At 47.3% G+C, this 22,236-nt stretch overlaps 3 protein-coding genes and 1 pseudogene across 5 annotated transcripts; 3 read left to right on the top strand and 1 right to left on the bottom strand.

Annotated features, from left to right (window-relative positions):
• The first annotated feature begins 3,282 nt into the window (after nucleotides 1-3,282).
• LOC125547099 lies at nucleotides 3,283-5,903 on the top strand (annotated as a pseudogene).
• Nucleotides 5,904-7,549: 1,646 nt separating this feature from the next.
• LOC125547098 (putative 26S proteasome non-ATPase regulatory subunit 8 homolog B) lies at nucleotides 7,550-10,834 on the top strand. The gene is made up of 6 exons (XM_048711111.1): nucleotides 7,550-7,756; nucleotides 8,484-8,562; nucleotides 9,486-9,499; nucleotides 10,082-10,347; nucleotides 10,439-10,550; nucleotides 10,638-10,834. The coding sequence occupies exons 1-6, from the start codon at nucleotides 7,550-7,552 to the stop codon at nucleotides 10,776-10,778; spliced, it is 819 nt and encodes a 272-aa protein (XP_048567068.1). The 3' UTR covers nucleotides 10,779-10,834.
• A 3,318-nt stretch (nucleotides 10,835-14,152) lies between these two features.
• LOC125545637 (ecdysone-induced protein 74EF-like) lies at nucleotides 14,153-18,586 on the top strand. Of its 3 annotated transcripts, XM_048709653.1 has the most exons (5): nucleotides 14,395-14,687; nucleotides 14,776-14,889; nucleotides 15,698-15,809; nucleotides 17,830-18,182; nucleotides 18,259-18,586. In XM_048709653.1, the coding sequence occupies exons 3-5, from the start codon at nucleotides 15,714-15,716 to the stop codon at nucleotides 18,362-18,364; spliced, it is 555 nt and encodes a 184-aa protein (XP_048565610.1). In that variant the 5' UTR covers nucleotides 14,395-14,687; nucleotides 14,776-14,889; nucleotides 15,698-15,713; the 3' UTR covers nucleotides 18,365-18,586. The 3 variants fall into 3 exon arrangements, with proteins under 3 accessions (XP_048565608.1, XP_048565610.1, XP_048565609.1); XM_048709652.1 differs by having other exon boundaries at nucleotides 14,396-14,687; nucleotides 14,776-15,809; XM_048709651.1 differs by lacking the exons at nucleotides 17,830-18,182; nucleotides 18,259-18,586 and having other exon boundaries at nucleotides 14,153-14,687; nucleotides 14,776-15,709.
• Nucleotides 18,587-18,599: 13 nt separating this feature from the next.
• On the bottom strand, nucleotides 18,600-20,186 carry LOC125545636. Its single transcript, XM_048709650.1, has 2 exons — nucleotides 19,257-20,186; nucleotides 18,600-19,160 (listed from the first exon to the last, which is right to left on the bottom strand). Exons 1-2 carry the CDS (start codon nucleotides 19,787-19,789, stop codon nucleotides 19,028-19,030), a joined length of 666 nt encoding a protein of 221 aa, XP_048565607.1. The 5' UTR covers nucleotides 19,790-20,186; the 3' UTR covers nucleotides 18,600-19,027.
• Between the last annotated feature and the right edge of the window lie 2,050 nt (nucleotides 20,187-22,236).

Here is a 22,236-nt window from a genome sequence, read left to right as displayed (position 1 = left end):
TTCCTTTTTATCTTGTACACCCATTTACAATCAATAACATTCATTCCACTTTTTGATGGTACTAGGTGCCATGTTTTATTTTCATAAGTGCATCATACTCACTATCCATGGCATCAACAAGATTAACTGGTTCACCAGTAGTAGTGAGAAAAGCACGTTTTTATCATACCTAATGGTGCCATCTTTGTATTCCTTTTCCTTAGTAATACCTGATTGTGACCGTGTGTGACGTCGAGGAATAATTTGTGCAGCAGAAGAGGCGTCCACAGAAGATCCAGCGTCCTGCACACACCCAGCAGTCGCGGGATCGCGCGCCAGATCTTCTGCAGACAGGATCGGCCTCGGGATTGTTCCACCAGTAGAAACGGGCCGCGTGTCGCCTGAGGACTCCACACGGGTGGACGTGCGCGAGCCCATGGCCCGTGGGCTCATGGCAAGCGGGGATTCGCCCCCGGCCCCGCCTGCGCTAGTGGGCTCCGCGCGGTCGCTATCGGCCACCGGGTTGCACGCCGTCTCCGCATGCAGGTGGGCAGGATTCTCCTCGGATCGTGCGCCAATGATTGTGCTGGCGTTGGCGCCAGGATTCACCTGGGATTGCGCGCCAGATCGCCTGCTGCCGCCAGAATCCTCCTCGTGATCAGCAACGCCTGTATTGTCTGTTTCTGGACACATAAAATCATGAGCTGCATTTGTACAAACATCATTAGAGCTGCAATTTTCTGCGGATTTGTTCACATGGTCAGCTTCAGATAATTCACCCCCGTGATCAGATAGTGTGTCAAGATCCGGAAGAAGTGCTATTTCGGCATGGAGAAGAGCGCCTGCGTTGGGATGGAGCTTGGCAAACGGAAAGAGAGTTTCATCAAAAATTACATCTCGAGAAATATATATACGTCCGGTGGAAATTTCTAGGCACTTGTATCCCTTGTGTAGATTACTATAGCCTAGAAAAACACATTGAGTGGAACGGAATTCAAGTTTGTGATGATTGTACGGATGTAAGTTGGGGTAGCAAGCACACCCAAAAGTTCTGAGAGAGTTGTAGTCTGGTTTTTGATGGTAGAGATGTTCCAAAGGAGTGGAGTTGCCAATAACTTTACTTGGAAGACGATTAATGAGATATGTTGCTGTAATAAAAGCTTCATCCCAATATTTTAGAGGCATAGACGCATGAGCAAGTAGGGCGAGTCCAACTTCAACAATGTGGCGGTGTTTGCGCTCGGAAGAACCGTTCTGTTGATGAGCATGAGGACAAGACACATGGTGCTGAATCCCTATGCTACGGAAGAAAGAGTTGAGTTTTTCGTACTCCCCTCCCCAGTCACTTTGGACTGTTAGAATTTTTCTGTTAAAGTATCTTTCAACCAGTTTCTGAAATTCTTGGAAGACAGAGAAAACCTCAGATTTATATTTGAGTAAATAAATCCAAGTGAACTTGCTATAATCATCAATAAAACTAACATAGTATTTATTTCTTCCAAAGGAATCTCTTGCATGACCCCATACATCACTGAAAATAAGCTCTAAAGGAGCATGAGACACACTATTTGACTTGGGATAAGGAAGTTGGTGGCTCTTGGCACACTGACAAGCTTCACAAACTGACTCACTATTTTGACTATGTGACAAAGAAAGTTTGTCTTTATTGACTACTTGCTTAACTATGATTGATGATGGGTGTCCTAATCTTTGATGCCACCTTTCCAAGGAGGGTTTAGTGGCAGAATAAACTTGACGCCGATTGCGACTGAGTGCTCCGGATGTGATGGGGTAGAGCCCCCCAACGCATCTACCGTGATGAAGTTCCCTCGTTGCTCGGTCCTTTATAAAAAAGTAACGAGGGTGAGTTTCAAAGAAGACGTTATTGTCAGTGGCTAGATGAGACATGGATGCAAGATTTTTATCAGCTTGTGGGACATGAAGAACGTCTTTAAGAACTAGATCACGTTTAAGGTTGGGGGAATTAATGTAAGCTTGTCCAATGTGACAAATATCCATACCTCCACCACTTGCCGCAGTGTGAATCTGGTCGCCACCATGGTATCTCTCATGAAGTGCAAGTTGCTCTAACTCGCTGGTGACATGATCTGTTGCACCTGAGTCCACGTACCAGACGCCATCTCCTCCTCCTTCACGGATGGCAGTAGCAACATGACGAGCGTCGGGGACGAAGTCTTCATCATACCTATGACAACAGTCCATGACCTCATGGCCTGACTTTTTGCACAGCTGACAACGAGGGCGGTGACTTGAGGAGGAGCGGCGGCTGTTGTTGTTGTTGAAGCCGCCACCTCTGGAGTTGTTGCCACCACCAGAACGAGCACCCTCGCCCTGGTAGTTGCCGCGGCCGCGTCCGCCGCCGTTGGAGCTGCGGTTCTGTCCCTGGTGACCGCGCCCACGGCCGCGCCTGCGAGCCGCCGAGTTGACGGAGGACTGCCTGATGTTGGTGTCGTGGAGGAGGGCGAGGCGAGCATCAAAGCTCAAGAGCTGGCTGTACAACTCCTGAACCGAGACCGGCTCAACCCTAGCAGACAGAGCGGACACGACTAGATTGTAGTCCAGATCGAGGCCAGCCATGATCTTGGAGACTATCTCTGGATCGGGAAGAGGAACTCCGGTGCAGCATGCAACTTCATCTATAAGGGTTTTAATTTTGCCAAGATATTCTGCCATGGACATGTTACCTTTCTTCAAGTTCGTGAGCTCGATGCGGGTGTTGATGGCCTGACTCTGGCTCTGGGCGGCGAACATAGCGTTGATGGCGCTCCAGACCTCTGCTGGCGTCTGAAGGGTGGCAACTTGAGCGAGAATCTCACGGGACAAAGATCCCATCAGATACCCCTGGAGTTGCTGCTGCTGCTGCGTGTACCAGAGGGTTCGGGCGAAGTTGACGACCTGTTCGTCTTTTCCATCTTTGGTGATGGTGAGGGTGGCCGGTGGTTCCTGGCTCGTCCCATCAAGGTGGCGCTCCATCTGTGCGCCTCGGATTTGCGGGAGAACGACGGCCTTCCATAAGAGGAAGTTTCCCCTTGTTAGCTTCTCCTGTGGGGGCGGTCTGAAAGGAATAGAGCTGCTGCTAGATGATGATGCGAAGGTGGAGGCCGTGGAGGAGGAAAGCGCGCTCGTGGTGGAAGATAGGGCTGCGGAGGAAGACATGATCTCGGCCGCGGGAAGGTAGCTAGATGCGATCTTCGATCTAAGAGGAAGATGCTCCGATTACCATGTAAATTGGGTTGGAAGCGTAATTGGGTTGGAAGCGTTGAACCCTTTGTCTCGGGCCGCATGTTTATATATAATGGCAATGCCTTGGAGTACAAGAAGAGATTAAGAGATCAATCTCAGGTTGGTTTGGTTCGGTACAGGAGGGAGAAGAAGAAGATAGAGATAAAGATAGATTACAATTTGAATGAAACTATCCTATACATATTCTAACACCCCGGCCACCGCAAGTTGCGCGGCTACGTCCGCTTCTCTTCAACCTAGACACGGGAACCTTCGTCCGCGTCAAGCTACCGCTGTTCAACAGCCACTGCGCTCTCGACTCGGTCGACGGCCCCCTCCTCCTCCAGAGGGACGAGGACACCGGCATCCGCCTCGTCCACCCGTTCACCGGCGACATCGCTGAGCTCCCACCACTCGCCACCCTGCTCGCGCAGCTAAAGAACGACCCATCGGTCCCTCGTGGTTCTGATCCTTACTGGTGGTGGTCCTTCATCAGATACTGCGTCTGTGCTACCGTGTCCTGCAGTGCCGGAGCCATCACCGTGATGCTCGTGTTCCGTCATCTGCGACGTGTTAGCCTTTGCTACCTCCGAGGACCGGCAATGGGCAATGCCAAGCTGGGAAATCCCAGTAAACATCGCACCCTTGTCGCTCCAAGGCAAGCTATACTTGGTGCAATTTCCTTGCGCTAATGGCTCGCTGGTCTTCCAGATGGAGGTTGGTTCGCCGCCGCTGCCGCCAAAGATGATTGCCACATGCCCAGCAAATAAGCTCTACGGCGGCTACCACCTTGTAGAATGCGACTCGCAGATCCTGCTTGCCGGGTATACCGACAGCTCCATGTCTCACATTTTGATCTACAAGCTCGAGGACCTCATCTTGGAGAGGTTTGTCCCGGTAACAAGCATCGGAGACCGAGCCCTCTTCCTTGAAGATCGGAGCCTGAGCGTCTCCTCCAAGGCACTGCCAACCATCATCGCTGAGACAGTTGTGTATACATGTCCACTCAACCGTTGTTTTGCGCAATACCGTCTCACTACCGGTGCTTGGTCTCAGCCATTCGATGGATATAGTGATGGGTTTAACCCAGGTCCTTATAGCCTCATGCAACATGTCATTAGCTGCTGCATTCGCAATGTTTGGTATGCAACTGGCCCTATTTTGTGTGTCAGCACAATTATTCCTTGGATCATCTTATTTATCTATTGTGCCGGCCATTCTTCTTGTGGTCCTTTTAGGAACAAAGGGCTGGTATATTCTGAAGGAAACCAAAAAGCCTGGATGGCTTTGTTGGAAGGTGAAGAGAAAGCTTCGCATTTGGGTAAATCTTACTCACAATTAATCCTCAGTCTTTTGATACTAACAACATGATAGTTTTAGTTACACCTCTGCTGTTTTTTCTCTTATAGTAATAAATAACCAGCCAGCCAGCCAGCCACAATAGTTTATGCCCTTGATCAATACCCAGGTGAAAAAACCTCGACAGTCAGAATACTCCCAGTTCAGAAGCAGTTCTGAAGAGGTGTTTGTGCTACTTACAAACCCATTGTTTTCTGTTCAGATGATATGCAGCATTGATATTTGCCCAGCTGTTTTAAAGGAAATTCTGCACAATAAATCAATCGTTCATCCACTGGTACTTACTTTAATATGCAATTTGACTTGCATAATTTCAGCTAGCAATTTTAGCAGCTGCAGATGACATCTCACTATAGAACTTGCAATCATGTACTCCCTCTGTTCCTAAATATAAGCCCTTTTAGAGATTTCAATATATTTATGCCTTTGGTAGCTTATTTTACTGTTCTATTTGTGGCGCGCACATTTGTTCGTGAGGTGTCTTGCTAAAGACCATTAGATTCTTCTTTTTATTACTAAAACAAGCTAAATGATTCTGCAAGGAGAAACATGTTAGAGAAAGCAAACATGCAAATGATTATGCTAGTTAATTACCCTTGAGTTATTGCACACACAGCAGCTAGCTTTTTTATTTCTTTTTTGTACATGTGCTCAATGATCTTTGTACATGCGTGTTTCTGCTTTTACATTTGATCAGATTGGTGTAATTAGTGGTGTAATTAGAATAATCGGAAGGGGAGCCTTGGCGCAGTGGTAAAGCTGCTGCCTTGTGACCATGAGGCTCTTACAGAAATGTAGGGAAAGGCTGCGTACTATAGACCCAAAATGGTTGGACCCTTCCTCGGACCCTACGCAAGCGGAAGCTACATGCACTGGGCTGCCCCTTTTTTTGGTGTAATTAGAATAATCCCTGATCTTACATCTCCTTTTATTGCTAGGCGTGAATGGCCTGTATATATCCAGAAGCCGGTGGATTGATTTTCTTTGCACCATCAGATGGGGTGATCAAGCTGGATGTTTTTATCCATGTCCTGTTTCTTGCCAGCATTTAGGTTCATACTATATCTTTGGTTCAACTCTCGTGTAGTTAACGGGTGCTTTCACATTAGTTAGATCCTCGACCTTACTACTGAAACTTACACCCATTCATTAAAGGATGGGGTTTCTCAAGGTTTGCTTTGAGAGTTTGGACATTTTAGATGTGAATCATTTATCCGAAGATCGGTCGTAGATCCTTCTGGGACTTCGGATGTCTCTGGGAAACGGGCACCGGGCACAATCAACAAGACTAGGCTTAAAGCAGTTTGATTCTTTTCGTTGTAGATCATTGCAAGTTGGGTTTTTTTTTTTTTTTGCAAAAACGATCCAGATATATTATCAAAGTTCACTACAAAGCATGTCAGACATAATAAAAATTACATCGAGATTACTACAGTTGTCAGAACACGCTGCTGTCGCTGCTCCCCTATCTAGCTGGCTTGACTGTGTCAATGACAGTCGGGAAGTCTTCGTGCACATGCCTCTAAAGACCAGCGCCCGGGAGCCGAGTATCTGACACCAAATCTCTTCAATGAGATGGTAGGAATCTACACGACGGAGCTCGGGGCGGCGGTCGCCTTGCAAGGAGCCGAAGCGAAGGACGGCCCGGTCAAAAAAAGCAAGTAGACAACCGTCGCAACACAAGCCGACGGCCCGGTCAGAAAAAGCAAGTAGACAACCGTCGCAACACAAGCCGTGGTAGATGGTAATCCTTGGAACGCCCTTCGGTTCGGCTCCCTCAAAATGATTCACATGACGATGTAGATGGCTACCTCATTGAAATGACGTGGACAAAATTCATGATCACTGCTGGGATTGGAGGAAGGTAGTCTTGTTGCACTCATCTCACACTTGTATATGAACCGTGCTATCTTACTACAGACAACACAGATCTCTCGCGTGTTCTTGGAAGAAAAAAAAAGTGTCATCTATGCACCTTGGGAATGATCTCTCGCATGAGGCCACCAGAAGATGATGGTGCTTAAGTTTTTGGTTGAATTTGTTGGCACCGCCTCTCGCAGTGCCGCTCTTCTTCTACCTCTTGCTGCCTCTCACCACTCAACTCTTTTTGTCTCACACAAGAACACACACACATGATGAAACTTAGAAAACACACACGCACACAGCCAAGGAAGAAACTCAACGAGGCTTTGCCCAGAACACTCTTCCTTGGTGCATACAAAGACTACATTTCTCCTACAGCCCTCACGGCCTACTTTTCATTCATCTGATCAACACATATATATACACCGGGCTGGCTCACGCACGCCCTAACCCAGCCTCCACTCGGGCCACTAAACCCACTAACCCATGCACATGCACAAACCTAGCTAACCAACTACTTGCATGCAGCCAGTTTGTTTCCTTGATTCACTCCAACGTCCCAAGACTAGGACTTGCATGCAGCTCACATCCGGATCAACCCAGCCGGCTAAACATGCTCATAGAGCCCCACACTCCAGCCTTCGTCGCACTTGCCGCATCACACGGCCACGCTGCCTCACGCAGCACTACAGCCTCACGCCGCCATTGGCATCTCGCCATCATCGTCGTATCGCACGACGCCTTGGCATCTCGCCTTCTTCGCACGCCTCCGCTGAAGTTTCGTTGGACAACTACTCCCTGGACAAACTAAGCTACATGCATAACGAAAAACAAACTATGCAGATACACGAATCAAGATTAAGTCTATTATTTTCCTCCCTAATCTTGATTCTCCAATCATCACAATCTTTGATGCGGATCACCCGCCATCACTTGATGACGCCATCGCAGCGCCGTAACCAGCCACGCACCGCCACCGACGCCGTCGCAGCAGCGGTCACCATGAACCATCTTGTCGTGGATGACGTCCTCGCAACGCCAATCACCACACCGTCTTGCCGTAGACGACGCCATCGCAGCGCCGAGTACCACGGCCTCTTGCCGCATGTGGCGGCCATTTCTTGACGTGAACGACGCCTTCGCGGCGCCGATCGCCACACCAACTTCTCCTCATAACGGCCTCGCGCCGTCAAAGCCACCAGCGGCCTCACGCTGCCACAAGCCTCCTGCTTGCGCCACCGGCCTCCATCTCACATGGAGTCCACCACGCCGCCGACGTCGCCACCGGATCGACGAGGCTCTGATGCCAATTGTTGGCACCGCCTCTCGCAGTGCCGCTCTTCTTCTACCTCTTGCTGCCTCTCACCGCTCAACTCTCTTTGTATCACACAAGAACACACACACATGATGAAACTCAGAAAACACACACGCACACAGCCAAGGAAGAAACCCAACGAGGCTTTGCCCAGAACACTCTTCCTTGGTGCACACAAAGACTACATTTCTCCTACAGCCCTCACGGCCTACTTTTCATTCATCTGATCAACACATATATATATACACCGGGCTGGCTCACGCACGCCCTAACCCAGCCTCCACTCGGGCCACTAAACCCACTAACCCATGCACACGCACAAAGCTAGCTAACTAACTACTTGCATGCAGCCAGTTTGTTTCCTTGATTCACTCCAACATCCCAAGACTAGGACTTGCATGCAGCTCACATCCGGATCAACCCAGCGGGCTAAACATGCTCATAGAGCCCCACACTCCAGCCTTCGTCGCACTTGCCGCATCACATGGCCATGCTGCCTCACGCAGCACTGCAGCCTCACGCCGCCATTGGCATCTCGCCATCATCGTCGTATACCACGACGCCTTGGCATCTCGCCTTCTTCGCACGCCTCCGCTGAAGTTTCGTTGGACAACTACTCCCTAGACAAACTAAGCTACATGCATAACGAAAAACAAACTATGCAGATACACGAATCAAGATTAAGTCTAACAGAATTGACATGTGAAGCTTCCTCCTTTTGCAGGCCCTCCTCACCAAGTTCCCTAGCCTTCGTCCGTTGCTTCAGCAGACGCCCAATGCCGTGGAGGAGCTCAAACTTGCGAGTAAGATAACTTTGCTCTGTTGAGTTGGCCAGACATTGGGGTTGCGATGATGCTTTCTATCCGTGTGACAGTGTGCGCAGGGTGCAAGTGTTGGGAATTTTTCTTGGTTGGCTGCTATGTTATGGTTTAGGTACAGGAAGATTTTGTCCATCGGTGATGCTTTGCGTCTTGTTGATCAGTCTCTGGTTGATATATGCTGTGGTTGTCTGGTCTCTGTAATGCTGTCTGAGATTGTGTCGTGATATGACTCGTTCAGCAACTCTACCTTGGCTCGGCTGAAACTTGGTTCAGTTCACTGCAATCCATGTGTAATCGATCTGTAATACTAGTTGATACGTTTGGTTGCTTGGTAATACTACCTTGAGGATGTGACTGGAGATCTTTACGGGCCTAACACTGGATCTGATTTGCCTTGGTCATGCAGTTTTACCTTTAGGAGTTTTAATTGACTGGTTGCTGCCATATGAATTTATAGATGCTTTGAATACGATCCCATCCTAGGACTGATGCTAGTGATGCTTGTCAGTTGTGTAATGTGAACTCTGGATCTGATTTGCCTTGGTCATGCAGTTTTACCTTTAGGAGTTTTAATTGACTGGTTGCTGCCATATGAATTTATAGATGCTTTGAATACGATCCCATCCTAGGACTGATGCTAGTGATGCTTGTACGAAAAACCAAGCAACCAAACGTATCAACTAGTATTACAGATCGATTACACATGGATTGCAGTGAACTGAACCAAGTTTCAGCCGAGCCAAGGTAGAGTTGCTGAACGAGTCATATCACGACACAATCTCAGACAGCATTACAGAGACCAGACAACCACAGCATATATCAACCAGAGACTGATCAACAAGACGCAAAGCAGAGACAACCACAGCATATATAAACCAATAACACTGTGTCTTTGCATTGTGTAGGCTGCCATTCTAATGTATGTATCGTTCTCTGTTCTCTTTCATCTTCCATTGGATTATCATTGGGAAGGTCAAAAGAAACAAAGTGTTATTGGTTTTCTTTGGGTATAAGTTGCTAAATGAGTGTTCATCTTCCATTGGATTATCATGGGAAGGTCAAAGAAATAAAGTGTTATTGGTTTTCTTTGGGTATAAGTTGCTAAATGAGTTAAACCAGAAGTGTTTTTTGGGTTAGTCCTGCATGAGTTATGTGGTGCTAATTTTGCTGGGTTCAGTTGGGTAGTCGAACTTGGAAATTAATATTTGTAAGCCAAGTTATACATGTAGATTGGGTTTGTATGGAATTTTTAGGTTCTCGCCTACTGGTGAGCCGCAATACCCTTGCCAAACTGGCAATTGTTTTGTGTCGACTATTTTAGCAGAGTTCATTTCACATCTTATTTGGCAATAGGATGTTTGCTTCGTCAGGTCCAGAACATGATGCAAAATGTCTGGACACGTCAATTGATATTTTATCTAAAAACATCTAGCACTTCCTCTTTTGCAACATGTCGATTGATATTATGCTATATCATACTAAATCATGCTGATACTAAAAGTGGATAATTCCTCCATCACCGGTTGAGTACCCAATTATGGGGCTTAACCTTCTGAGGATGTTGGTCCAGAATAGAATTGCGGAGTTCCACACTGAGCTGGAGCCTCTGCCCACCAAAGCGCTGGAGAATCCTTGCATCAAGCACGCAGTTGAGCTCGAGCAGTCCCTTATGGAGGGCGCCTACAACCACGTGCTGAGTGCTCGACAAGCTGTGCCGCATGAAAGTTACGTATACTTCATGGACCTTCTAGCCAAAAGAGTAGTTAGGTAAGTGGGTTTGTGTCGCTACCTCTTCATGTGTGATCTGCCGATTTACTCCTTATGCAGTCCATCACTGTGACATTTGCTGCACGCGCAGAGACAAAATAGCTGGGTGCAGCGAGAAGGGATATGATTACTTGTCGATAAGTAACGCGAAACAAATGCTTATGTTCAGCTCTGACGAAGAACCACAACAGTACATCTCAGAGGTAAATTCTGTTTCCATCAACCTTTTGTGTTCTGGTGTGAATTACCTGAGATACCACCATGAGTTCTCAGTATGATATCGTTGGCAGGAACACCCCGAGAGGGATGTTAGGAATGGCCGGGTCTTCTTCCAGAAGGCGATGGAGTCTCAGCCCTGTAAGGAGACACCGGCGATGCCCGCCATGAACAAGACCCTTGGCTATGCGAAGGAATTCAAAAGGACAGTGTGATTTGCTTTTTTATTTCATCTAGACTGTAAATTGCCATGAAGAGGTGGATTATTGGATCGTCCTGTAACTCAGTTGTACTACTTTGTTAAATCATTTGTTTCACCATTCAGTTTCCAAATTGCTCTACAGTCTACACACAACCGCAAAATGTCCCTTAAAATGGCAATGAAACCATATCACACAGACATCCGGAGTCCCAGAAGGCCAGAACCAGAAGGATCTACGACCGATCTTCAGATAAATGGATCGCATCTAACATGTCCAAACTCCCAAAGCAAACCTTCAGAAACCCCCATCTTCTAATGAATGGGTGTAAGTTTCAGTAGTAAGGTCCAGGGTCTAACTATGTGAAAGCACCCGTGAACTACATGCTGGCAGGAAACATGGCATGCTGGCAGGAAACATGGCATGGATAAAAACATCCAGTTTGATCCCCCCCCCCCCCCCCCCTGATGGTGCAAAGAAAATCCATCCACTGGCTTCTGGGTATGTAAGGGCCCACTCACGACTAGCAAAAAAAGAGTAGAAAAGGATGTAAGATCAGGGATTATGCCAATTACACCAATATGATCAAATGTAAAAGCAGAAACACACATGTACAAAGACCATTGAGCACATGTACAAAAAAGAAATTAAAAGCCAGCTGATGCGTCTGCAATAACTTAACAAGTCACTTGGTACCCATCATTTGAGGTGGATTTGGTAGATTTCATTTGCGATTTCCGGGTTCAACTTGTTTGGCTGCCACGGAATTGACAAATGGAATTGAATTGTCATTTCCACCCAAAATCCCCCCCCCCCCCACCCCCCTCAATGATACCTGGTCAGATGGGCCGGCCTTATCGTGACTGGCCCGTCATGGGCCGTGCCTGGGCTGGCTAGCCCGGCACGGTACGGCTTTTTTTTTTGAACAACAATACAGACACAAGCGCTCATATACACGCGCATACACTCACCCCTATGAACGCACACACGTATACCCTACCCCTATGAGCACATTCGAAAGACTGAGCCGACATATCATCTTGAAATTTATGAAATCACCCTAGGCACCCCGTCGTCGACAGGAACGTCTCCTCCCACTGAATGCGCATCGCCGGAAATCCAGAAATAAATGCGAGCATCAGGATTTGAACTCTGGTCAGCTAGGGATATCACAGTCCCTCTAACCATCCAACCACAGGTTGATTCGCCCCGGCACAGTACGGCTGCTAGCACGTCTCAGAAAGCCAGGAGGTGTACATGTATACTTGTATAGTATACGTACATGCATGTGCAATGGCACGAGCCGACGAACGCACTAAGCCAGAAGGCGTGCATGCATGCATGCAGTTGAGGGAACCGGCTCCTCTACCGTGCCTGCTGGGCACGGCAGGGTGCCGTGCCTTCTTACCCCGCACCTTACACATTGATATGGGCCAGAAAGGCCAGACTCTTTGATGAAAGTTTATCTAATCAGCCCAACTGTTCACCGGATGCATCACGTTCAACTAAAAAAAATCTGATGTATCACACGCCTGCACATGTCACCTAATTAACTATTTCCCAAACCCAAAAAGAAACTATTTCCCCCGTAGAAAAACTAACTCACTATTTCTATTTTTATTTTTTTAGATAACACTTCGATCTATTCATATTCAATCATGACAATACAATAAACACCATAAATAATAAAAAAATACACCCAGATGCGTAGACCACCTAGCGACGACTACAAGTACTAAAGCGAGCCGAAGGCACGCCGCCGTCATCGCCCCTCCCTCGCCGGAGCCGGGCAAAACTTGTTGTATACACAGTTCAGAAGTCATCGTGCTAAGACCCCATAGGACCGACACGGCAGAATAACAACCGCCGCCGAGAAAGGGTAGCGTAGATTGGAAGAATCCAACCTGAAGACACACGAACGTAGATGAACTACGGCCAAATCCAAGCAAATCCAAATCCACCAAAGATAGATTCGCCGGAAACACATCTCCATATGCCCATCGACGATACTAGACACACCATTGGGACGGGGGCTAGGCGGGGAGGAATTTATTTAATATTCAAGGAGCCGCCGCCATCTCGTCTTCCTGAGCAGGACATAAGTCCTAACAAAACTCGAAGAAACATCTGAAAACGGGGCCCTTCCACTATCATTGTCTCAATAAACTAATTACCTATTATGAATATACATGAGCAACATTCTAAAATGAAAATGAACTCATATTTGAAAAATGGTTTTGCTTAATCTCAGCCATATTTTACGGAGAGAATTTTTTTGTTAAAATATATTTGTATTTTGCTTCGAGCGGGCAACAGTACCATTTCCTACATTTGCATATTTTGAAAAGTTAGCAAATATATTCAAGTATTAGAAACTATAAATCCAGAAAAGACAAAAAAAGTTGAGAAACAACATGCAGACAACAGTCGACTTATATACTTAACCAAATTTAAATCGACCGAAATTTTGACAAACAAAAAAACGCCATGAGAACATGCAGCCATGAACTAATGCTGTTAATTTTTTTATAGAAGACTAATATTGTTAATCAATAAAAAATTTGAGAACCATGTTGTTAATCAGCAGGCATCAGGTGAGCTGCTGGGCTGCTGATATGGGCTTTTAGTAGTTTCCTGGGCTAGACCATTGCTCCGCTGGGGTAAAGAAGGCACGGCACCCTGCCGTGCCAAGCGGGCATGGTAGAGGAGCCGGTTCCGCAGTTGAGATGCAAATAAAAAAAAGTGGCGTGCATGCAGGTGCAACGGCATGAGCCGACGAACGCGGCCGCCACGACACTCGGTTTCTTTTTTGAGGGGTGATAAATAATTTTATTCATCAAAATCCACATGAAATGGGATACGAATTTGATTGTACGGAACGCCTAACCAGACGTGATGACCGGGACCTCTAGAAAGGGAAAATTTAGCTAAACCGTGTGCTTCATAGTTCGCAGCACGACCCTCGAAAATAAATTTACATTGGACATTAATAGCTCTAAGGCGAATCTCCCTGATAATTGCTCCATATCTTCCTCCAGTGTTGTTGTCAATATCCGCCACAACCTGTTTGCAATCAGATGCGATGATAAAATGGTGGATGTTGAGGTCCTCCGCCAGGCACAACACCTCTCAACATGCTATCGCCTCCAAAGATGTCGGATCAGTGACACCCTCCAAGACCAAGGCCGAAGCCCCAATATAATTCCCCGCTTCATCTCTGCAAACTGTAGCTGCCGCTCCTCCTCTTCTCGCGCGAACGGATGCATCAACACACTCCTTCATCACAAGTTTCATGACAGAGCTCGGTGTGATTAATTCAAACCGATGCCCCCGGCAAGGAGTGAGCCAACCGCGGCCACAAAGATAGAACCCCAAGAAACCACCCCCCGGAGCATACAAGTTACATGTACCTGCCACGACGCTCGGCTGCTCGCTCCTTCCCGTGCCACTCAGGCCGCCGTGCTAATCGGGCCAGCGTGCCGGCCCGTGAGACTGCTGTGCCGTGCCTGGGCCGGAACGGCCCGTGTATGTACGTGCCTGGCCGGGCCGTGCCGTGCCTGGCCCGTGTAAGCCTGGACGGGCCGTGCCGGCCCATTTGGCTCAATCGTACTGTACCCAAATCCCGGCCCCCACCCCGTCATTCCTCTGGATTTGCCGCAGCTCTCGTCCTCCCCAATCCCGCACATCCATGGCGCTCCGATTCGCCGCCACCGGCGAGCCTTCCCTCCTCCGCTGATCCCTCTTCCTTCGTTCTTCTCCTCTCCCATGTCCTATTCCTCACCTTCCCCTTCCCTCCACCCGACCCAGTTGCTCCGCCCCGTGCTCCGTCCTGCCGCCGGGAGCAGCGTCCGGTGACCCCTAGTTGCTCCGTCCTGCTGCCGGGAGCAGCGGTCGGTGACCCCCAGTTGAGCACCACAGTCCCTGGTAGGTCTCCTCCTCCACCTCTTCTCTCTCCCCCCTTCCACATAGGCACTTATCTTTTTCTTGAACCCTAACCTCACCAAATTAGCAGGTTCAGTACCGGATCGACCTCAAGCACACCGGATCTGGACACCTCGAGAGGAGATTGACATCTTGACCATCCCTGCACCTCATCCCTGATCTTAAAGCGCAACGTTTTTGCAAGGCTCGTCTGACTAATCTTTTAATTTGTACCAATGGAAACCTCTGTTCCAAGTTAATTAGCTGCTGATGCATACCCTGTTGTCATGTACTCCCTCTGTTCCAAAATAGATGACTCAACTTTATACTAACTTTAGTATAAAGTTGAATCATCTATTTTGGAACGGAGGGAGTACTTCCTGTTAAGACATCTATTAACTCACCGTTGCTAAGTGCTGAAGAGTTAGGAGCCTTTTGTAAGTTTTTCTATGTATGGGACGAAGCATATTGGGTGGCCGAGAACTTTTCTTATAAAGATGGGTTTGCAGAAATTGGATCTTCGATAGGAACTTTAAAAGATGCAAATAGATTAGGTTCTGCTGCTCTTTGTAGTGCAACTATGTTTTAGGACAAATATTGCCAAAGATGAGAAAGGTTGCTCTGTTTTTGTTTTTTATTTTAGACTCTAATAAGTGGGCAAGGCCTCTGGAGACGTTGTGTTATGTTATCAGTTCTTAGAAAAGTCAGATTCACCACTAGCAGACTGTTATGTTTGTCTGAAGTAACATAAATGTTTGAGCTTGGGAAAGGTTTCACTATCCAATATGCAAGGTCCTATCTAAGTATTTAACAAGAGAAGTAGGGAAAACATGCAAGCGGTTATAATGACATTTAGTTTTTCAAAATGAAAAAATTACAGTACGGCTTAACAAATCAAGGTACTCTACTAACAGAATTGATTTAATTTGATGGCAGAACTGTACACATTCAGCATATGTTGTTTAGCAAATAAACTGTTGAGCTCATGATTTCGTTTTCTATGTAACATTTAGTAACATTGGACCCTTAATGGAGATTAAAAAGATGGGGAGTAGAGTGGCTAGCCACCCAGTTCATCAAGATGCACAAGTACAAAATCAAAATAATCTCCTTCAAGCCCAACAGGTTGGCAACTACTGCTGGTTACCATACTTTATGTTGTGTATACATTGCTTACCTTCTTTTTCTACCATTTCTGTACGCTACTGTCATAAATTTTTCCTTCCTCAGAAGGATTAGTTGTTTATACTACTATATTTAAAAAGCATGTACCCACAATTGTCCAAAGTTGATGGATTCAGCCAACTAACATTACAACACGTATAGTATTACAACGGCATTCTAAAACACCTCTAGAAGACGTAAAAATGCCTCCAATTGTTTTGTGCGGCATTTCTATAAAATGCTAGAGAAGCTCATGAAGGGGAAAGTCAACTGAGACGTTTTCCAGTAACGCCTTGAAAGATCTGGCATTCAGCGGCGTTTTACAGACGCCACAAACGAGGTTTTGGAGCAATTTCCTAGAGCGCTGTAAACTTCTCGATCAAAATCGAAAAACAGAACTAACAAACACCATGGGGTCTTCTCTTTGTCTCTTTTTGTCTTTTCTGTGCCAAATGGCTATCTATCTTTCTTTCCAGGCTGAGAATTTAAATTAAATCTAACTAGACAAGCCCATTAGCGAGAGAAATGACATCAGTACTTGTCATTTCTGAAACACCGCTTATGTTTGCACCTTTTAACTACCTCCAACTCTTTCTCGCCAAGCAGTATGGGACTAAAACAACCTCGCGCGAGAACAAAAAAACTGTATAAATAGAGAGGCATGCATGATTCGAACGCTGCATCGGCTGGAAAACATTGTGGCGCACTTACCACCAGACCAAGAAAGGTAACGTTATTGGCAAGAAATCCATGTGCCCTTTTTACTGATACATAAACCGGCATGTCCCCTCCATTGACGCCGACGCCCATGAGTATCCATTAGGAGGTGTTTCTTACAAATGCCTCAAAATCTCTTTTGAGGCTTCCGGAAAACGCCTCCACAGCTGTCTGTTTTGTGGTGATTTGCAAAAAATGCCATGACAGCTTCATCCAGTCCGAGGTGTTTTCCAGAAATGCCTTAAGCTAGAGATGATTTGGGGTGAACCTGATAGAACACCTTCTTAGATGCTATTCTGAGGTGTTTATAAAAACGCCCTGAACAGAACGTTTTCTGATATTAACGTGTTGTAGTGTAAACAACTCTTTGGCTAAGCTGCCCACAAGTAAATTCACTTGATGGGAATGGATATTGGTTTCTGCCTGGTCATCGCGGCAGCTGTATAATCTTGCTGTTACTTCTATTTTTAGAGGCACTCACAAATTATAATTAGTGCAAGTATCTTTGAGATTTGGGTAGAACGGGTTGCAAACCAATGTTCTTGCCTCAGAATAGGCCTCCTTATTCTTCTAATTGTTCAGTCATATAAAGAAAAATTCTGCTAACTCTTGCAACTTGAAACCAACTCCCAGAACTCATGTATGACCATTCACTGTGATTGGCTACCCATTGAACTGGGAGTGGTTCTAGAATTCAGTCTCTACATTCGCCCACTGAACCAGCTGGTTTTGTGACACCCGGCTGGTTTTGAATGGTCACTAATCACAGTGATGGGAACTATTTTGCTTCTACTACATTTGTTTGTTTGATTAGCCACTGTTTGAGCAAAAAAAAATTTGAGTCAAATGGTTGCTATTCTTTTTATTGTGATCCAATGGGGAGGATCCCATGGACAATATATTACTAAGAGAGAGCCCACCCGGGTGAGATACCACAAATTCGCTCCCGATGGGATTCGAACCTTGGTCAGCCAGGATGCGCCGCTGCGACCTAGCGAGTTCTATGCTATTCATCTATGCACACGCTTGAAACTATTATTGTTTTTGGAAATGTCTTCTCTGTGAAACCATAACATCATTTTCTCATGCTGCCCCTAACATTAACACATACTCCCTCCGTTCCAAATTACTCGTCGCAGAAATGAATGTATCTAGAACTAAAATACATCTAGATACATCCATTTCTGCGACGAGTAATTCGGAACGGAGGGAGTAGTTAATATGTTTAATTGGCGGCGCTCTTACGATGTTGGACAAAACCCAGGCCCTGGTAAACGTGAAGCTCGAGAACACCATGGATTCACAAATCAATAGCCCGTACGGATCTCTCACCAGACAACAACAACAACAGATGCAGCAGCTGAGGCACCAGCAGCTACTGCAGCAGCAGCAACAGAAGCAGCTCCAGCAACAGCAGGTATTGCAGCTTCAACAACACCACCAGCAACAGCAGCAGCAGGAGCAACAACTCCAGCAGCACCACCACCACCACCAGCAACAGCTCCAGCAGCAGCACCACCACCAGCAACAGCAGCTTCAGCAGCATCTGGGCATGTCTGGAAACCAGAGCGCCCAAGCCCAGCTAGCGCAGCAGTTCAAACAAGCGTCGCAGTCGATGTAAGTATCCCTAGTTCTTTGCCTGTTTTATGCCGCCATCAACTGCTTCAATCCCTTGATCCACGATGTGTTGTAGGAACTCGTACGGCATGCGGGTGCCGCCTGTGAAGGTGGAGGTGTTCCACGAACTGGTGAGCAGGGACTCGTCCAGCGACACCAGCAAACTCACATCTCCCAAGTAGACCATCCATCCTTGTGCTGATAAAAATGTACGGTCGCTGTACTTGCAAATCTGAAAACACCTACTCCATGAACAATGTGTGCCCAACAAATAAGGGCAGCCCGGTGCATGTAGCTCCCGCTTGCGTAGGGTCTCGGGAAGGGTCCGACCACTTTGGGTTTATTGTACACAGTCTTTCCTTAACCCGTGACCTCTTGGTCACAAGGCAGCAGCTTTACCACTGCGCCAAGGCTCCCCTTCGTGTGCCCAACAAATAGAACAACAAAATAAGCTACCAAAGGCACAAAATAAACTTCCACGTGATTACAAGTTCTATAATGAGATATCATTTGCAGTTTCTAAATTGCTAGCTGAAAATATCCAAGTCAAATTGCATAAAGTAAGTACCAGTGGGCAGTGGACAATTGATTTATTGTGCAGAAAATATTTTAAAAGAGGTGTGCAAATATCAATGGTGTATAGCATCTGTACAGAAAACAATGGGATTGTAAGTAGCACAAACACCTCTTCAGAGCTGCTTGTGAACTGGGAGTATTCTGAGTTTCTGACTGTCGAGGTTTTTTACAGTTTGGGTTTGATCGAGGGCATAAACTATTGTGGCTGGCTGGCTGGCTGGTTATTTATTACTATAAGAGAAAAAACAGCAGAGGTGTAACTAAAACTATCATGTTGTTAGTATCAAAAGACTGAGGATTAATTGTGAGTAAGATTTACCCAAATGCGAAGCTTTCTCTTCACCTTCCAACAAAGCCATCCAGGCTTTTTGGTTTCCTTCAGAATATACCAGCCCTTTGTTCCTAAAAGGACCACAAGAAGAATGGCCGGCACAATAGATAAATAAGATGATCCAAGGAATAATTGTGCTGACACACAAAATAGGGCCAGTTGCATACCAAACATTGCGAATGCAGCAGCTAATGACATGTTGCATGAGGCTATAAGGACCTGGGTTAAACCCATCACTATATCCATCGAATGGCTGAGACCAAGCACCGGTAGTGAGACGGTATTGCGCAAAACAACGGTTGAGTGGACATGTATACACAACTGTCTCAGCGATGATGGTTGGCAGTGCCTTGGAGGAGACGCTCAGGCTCCGATCTTCAAGGAAGAGGGCTCGGTCTCCGATGCTTGTTACCGGGACAAACCTCTCCAAGATGAGGTCCTCGAGCTTGTAGATCAAAATGTGAGACATGGAGCTGTCGGTATACCCGGCAAGCAGGATCTGCGAGTCGCATTCTACAAGGTGGTAGCCGCCGTAGAGCTTATTTGCTGGGCATGTGGCAATCATCTTTGGCGGCAGCGGCGGCGAACCAACCTCCATCTGGAAGACCAGCGAGCCATTAGCGCAAGGAAATTGCACCAAGTATAGCTTGCCTTGGAGCGACAAGGGTGCGATGTTTACTGGGATTTCCCAGCTTGGCATTGCCCATTGCCGGTCCTCGGAGGTAGCAAAGGCTAACACGTCGCAGATGACGGAACACGAGCATCACGGTGATGGCTCCGGCACTGCAGGACACGGTAGCACAGACGCAGTATCTGATGAAGGACCACCACCAGTAAGGATCAGAACCACGAGGGACCGATGGGTCGTTCTTTAGCTGCGCGAGCAGGGTGGCGAGTGGTGGGAGCTCAGCGATGTCGCCGGTGAACGGGTGGACGAGGCGGATGCCGGTGTCCTCGTCCCTCTGGAGGAGGAGGGGGCCGTCGACCGAGTCGAGAGCGCAGTGGCTGTTGAACAGCGGTAGCTTGACGCGGACGAAGGTTCCCGTGTCTAGGTTGAAGAGAAGCGGACGTAGCCGCGCAACTTGCGGTGGCCGGGGTGTTAGAATATGTATAGGATAGTTTCATTCAAATTGTAATCTATCTTTATCTCTATCTTCTTCTTCTCCCTCCTGTACCGAACCAAACCAACCTGAGATTGATCTCTTAATCTCTTCTTGTACTCCAAGGCATTGCCATTATATATAAACATGCGGCCCGAGACAAAGGGTTCAACGCTTCCAACCCAATTACGCTTCCAACCCAATTTACATGGTAATCGGAGCATCTTCCTCTTAGATCGAAGATCGCATCTAGCTACCTTCCCGCGGCCGAGATCATGTCTTCCTCCGCAGCCCTATCTTCCACCACGAGCGCGCTTTCCTCCTCCACGGCCTCCACCTTCGCATCATCATCTAGCAGCAGCTCTATTCCTTTCAGACCGCCCCCACAGGAGAAGCTAACAAGGGGAAACTTCCTCTTATGGAAGGCCGTCGTTCTCCCGCAAATCCGAGGCGCACAGATGGAGCGCCACCTTGATGGGACGAGCCAGGAACCACCGGCCACCCTCACCATCACCAAAGATGGAAAAGACGAACAGGTCGTCAACTTCGCCCGAACCCTCTGGTACACGCAGCAGCAGCAGCAACTCCAGGGGTATCTGATGGGATCTTTGTCCCGTGAGATTCTCGCTCAAGTTGCCACCCTTCAGACGCCAGCAGAGGTCTGGAGCGCCATCAACGCTATGTTCGCCGCCCAGAGCCAGAGTCAGGCCATCAACACCCGCATCGAGCTCACGAACTTGAAGAAAGGTAACATGTCCATGGCAGAATATCTTGGCAAAATTAAAACCCTTATAGATGAAGTTGCATGCTGCACCGGAGTTCCTCTTCCCGATCCAGAGATAGTCTCCAAGATCATGGCTGGCCTCGATCTGGACTACAATCTAGTCGTGTCCGCTCTGTCTGCTAGGGTTGAGCCGGTCTCGGTTCAGGAGTTGTACAGCCAGCTCTTGAGCTTTGATGCTCGCCTCGCCCTCCTCCACGACACCAACATCAGGCAGTCCTCCGTCAACTCGGCGGCTCGCAGGCGCGGCCGTGGGCGCGGTCACCAGGGACAGAACCGCAGCTCCAACGGCGGCGGACGCGGCCGCGGCAACTACCAGGGCGAGGGTGCTCGTTCTGGTGGTGGCAACAACTCCAGAGGTGGCGGCTTCAACAACAACAACAGCCGCCGCTCCTCCTCAAGTCACCGCCCTCGTTGTCAGCTGTGCAAAAAGTCAGGCCATGAGGTCATGGACTGTTGTCATAGGTATGATGAAGACTTCGTCCCCGACGCTCGTCATGTTGCTACTGCCATCCGTGAAGGAGGAGGAGATGGCGTCTGGTACGTGGACTCAGGTGCAACAGATCATGTCACCAGCGAGTTAGAGCAACTTGCACTTCATGAGAGATACCATGGTGGCGACCAGATTCACACTGCGGCAAGTGGTGGAGGTATGGATATTTGTCACATTGGACAAGCTTACATTAATTCCCCCAACCTTAAACGTGATCTAGTTCTTAAAGACGTTCTTCATGTCCCACAAGCTGATAAAAATCTTGCATCCATGTCTCATCTAGCCACTGACAATAACGTCTTCTTTGAAACTCACCCTCGTTACTTTTTTATAAAGGACCGAGCAACGAGGGAACTTCATCACGGTAGATGCGTTGGGGGGCTCTACCCCATCACATCCGGAGCACTCAGTCGCAATCGGCGTCAAGTTTATTCTGCCACTAAACCCTCCTTGGAAAGGTGGCATCAAAGATTAGGACACCCATCATCAATCATAGTTAAGCAAGTAGTCAATAAAGACAAACTTTCTTTGTCACATAGTCAAAATAGTGAGTCAGTTTGTGAAGCTTGTCAGTGTGCCAAGAGCCACCAACTTCCTTATCCCAAGTCAAATAGTGTGTCTCATGCTCCTTTAGAGCTTATTTTCAGTGATGTATGGGGTCATGCAAGAGATTCCTTTGGAAGAAATAAATACTATGTTAGTTTTATTGATGATTATAGCAAGTTCACTTGGATTTATTTACTCAAATATAAATCTGAGGTTTTCTCTGTCTT

The sequence above is a fragment of the Triticum urartu genome, chromosome 3 (genome assembly GCF_003073215.2).
Source record: "Triticum urartu cultivar G1812 chromosome 3, Tu2.1, whole genome shotgun sequence".
Taxonomy (NCBI): domain Eukaryota; kingdom Viridiplantae; phylum Streptophyta; class Magnoliopsida; order Poales; family Poaceae; genus Triticum; species Triticum urartu.
Note: the sequence above shows the minus strand (reverse complement) of the source record. Positions and strands in the feature narration are given on the sequence as shown.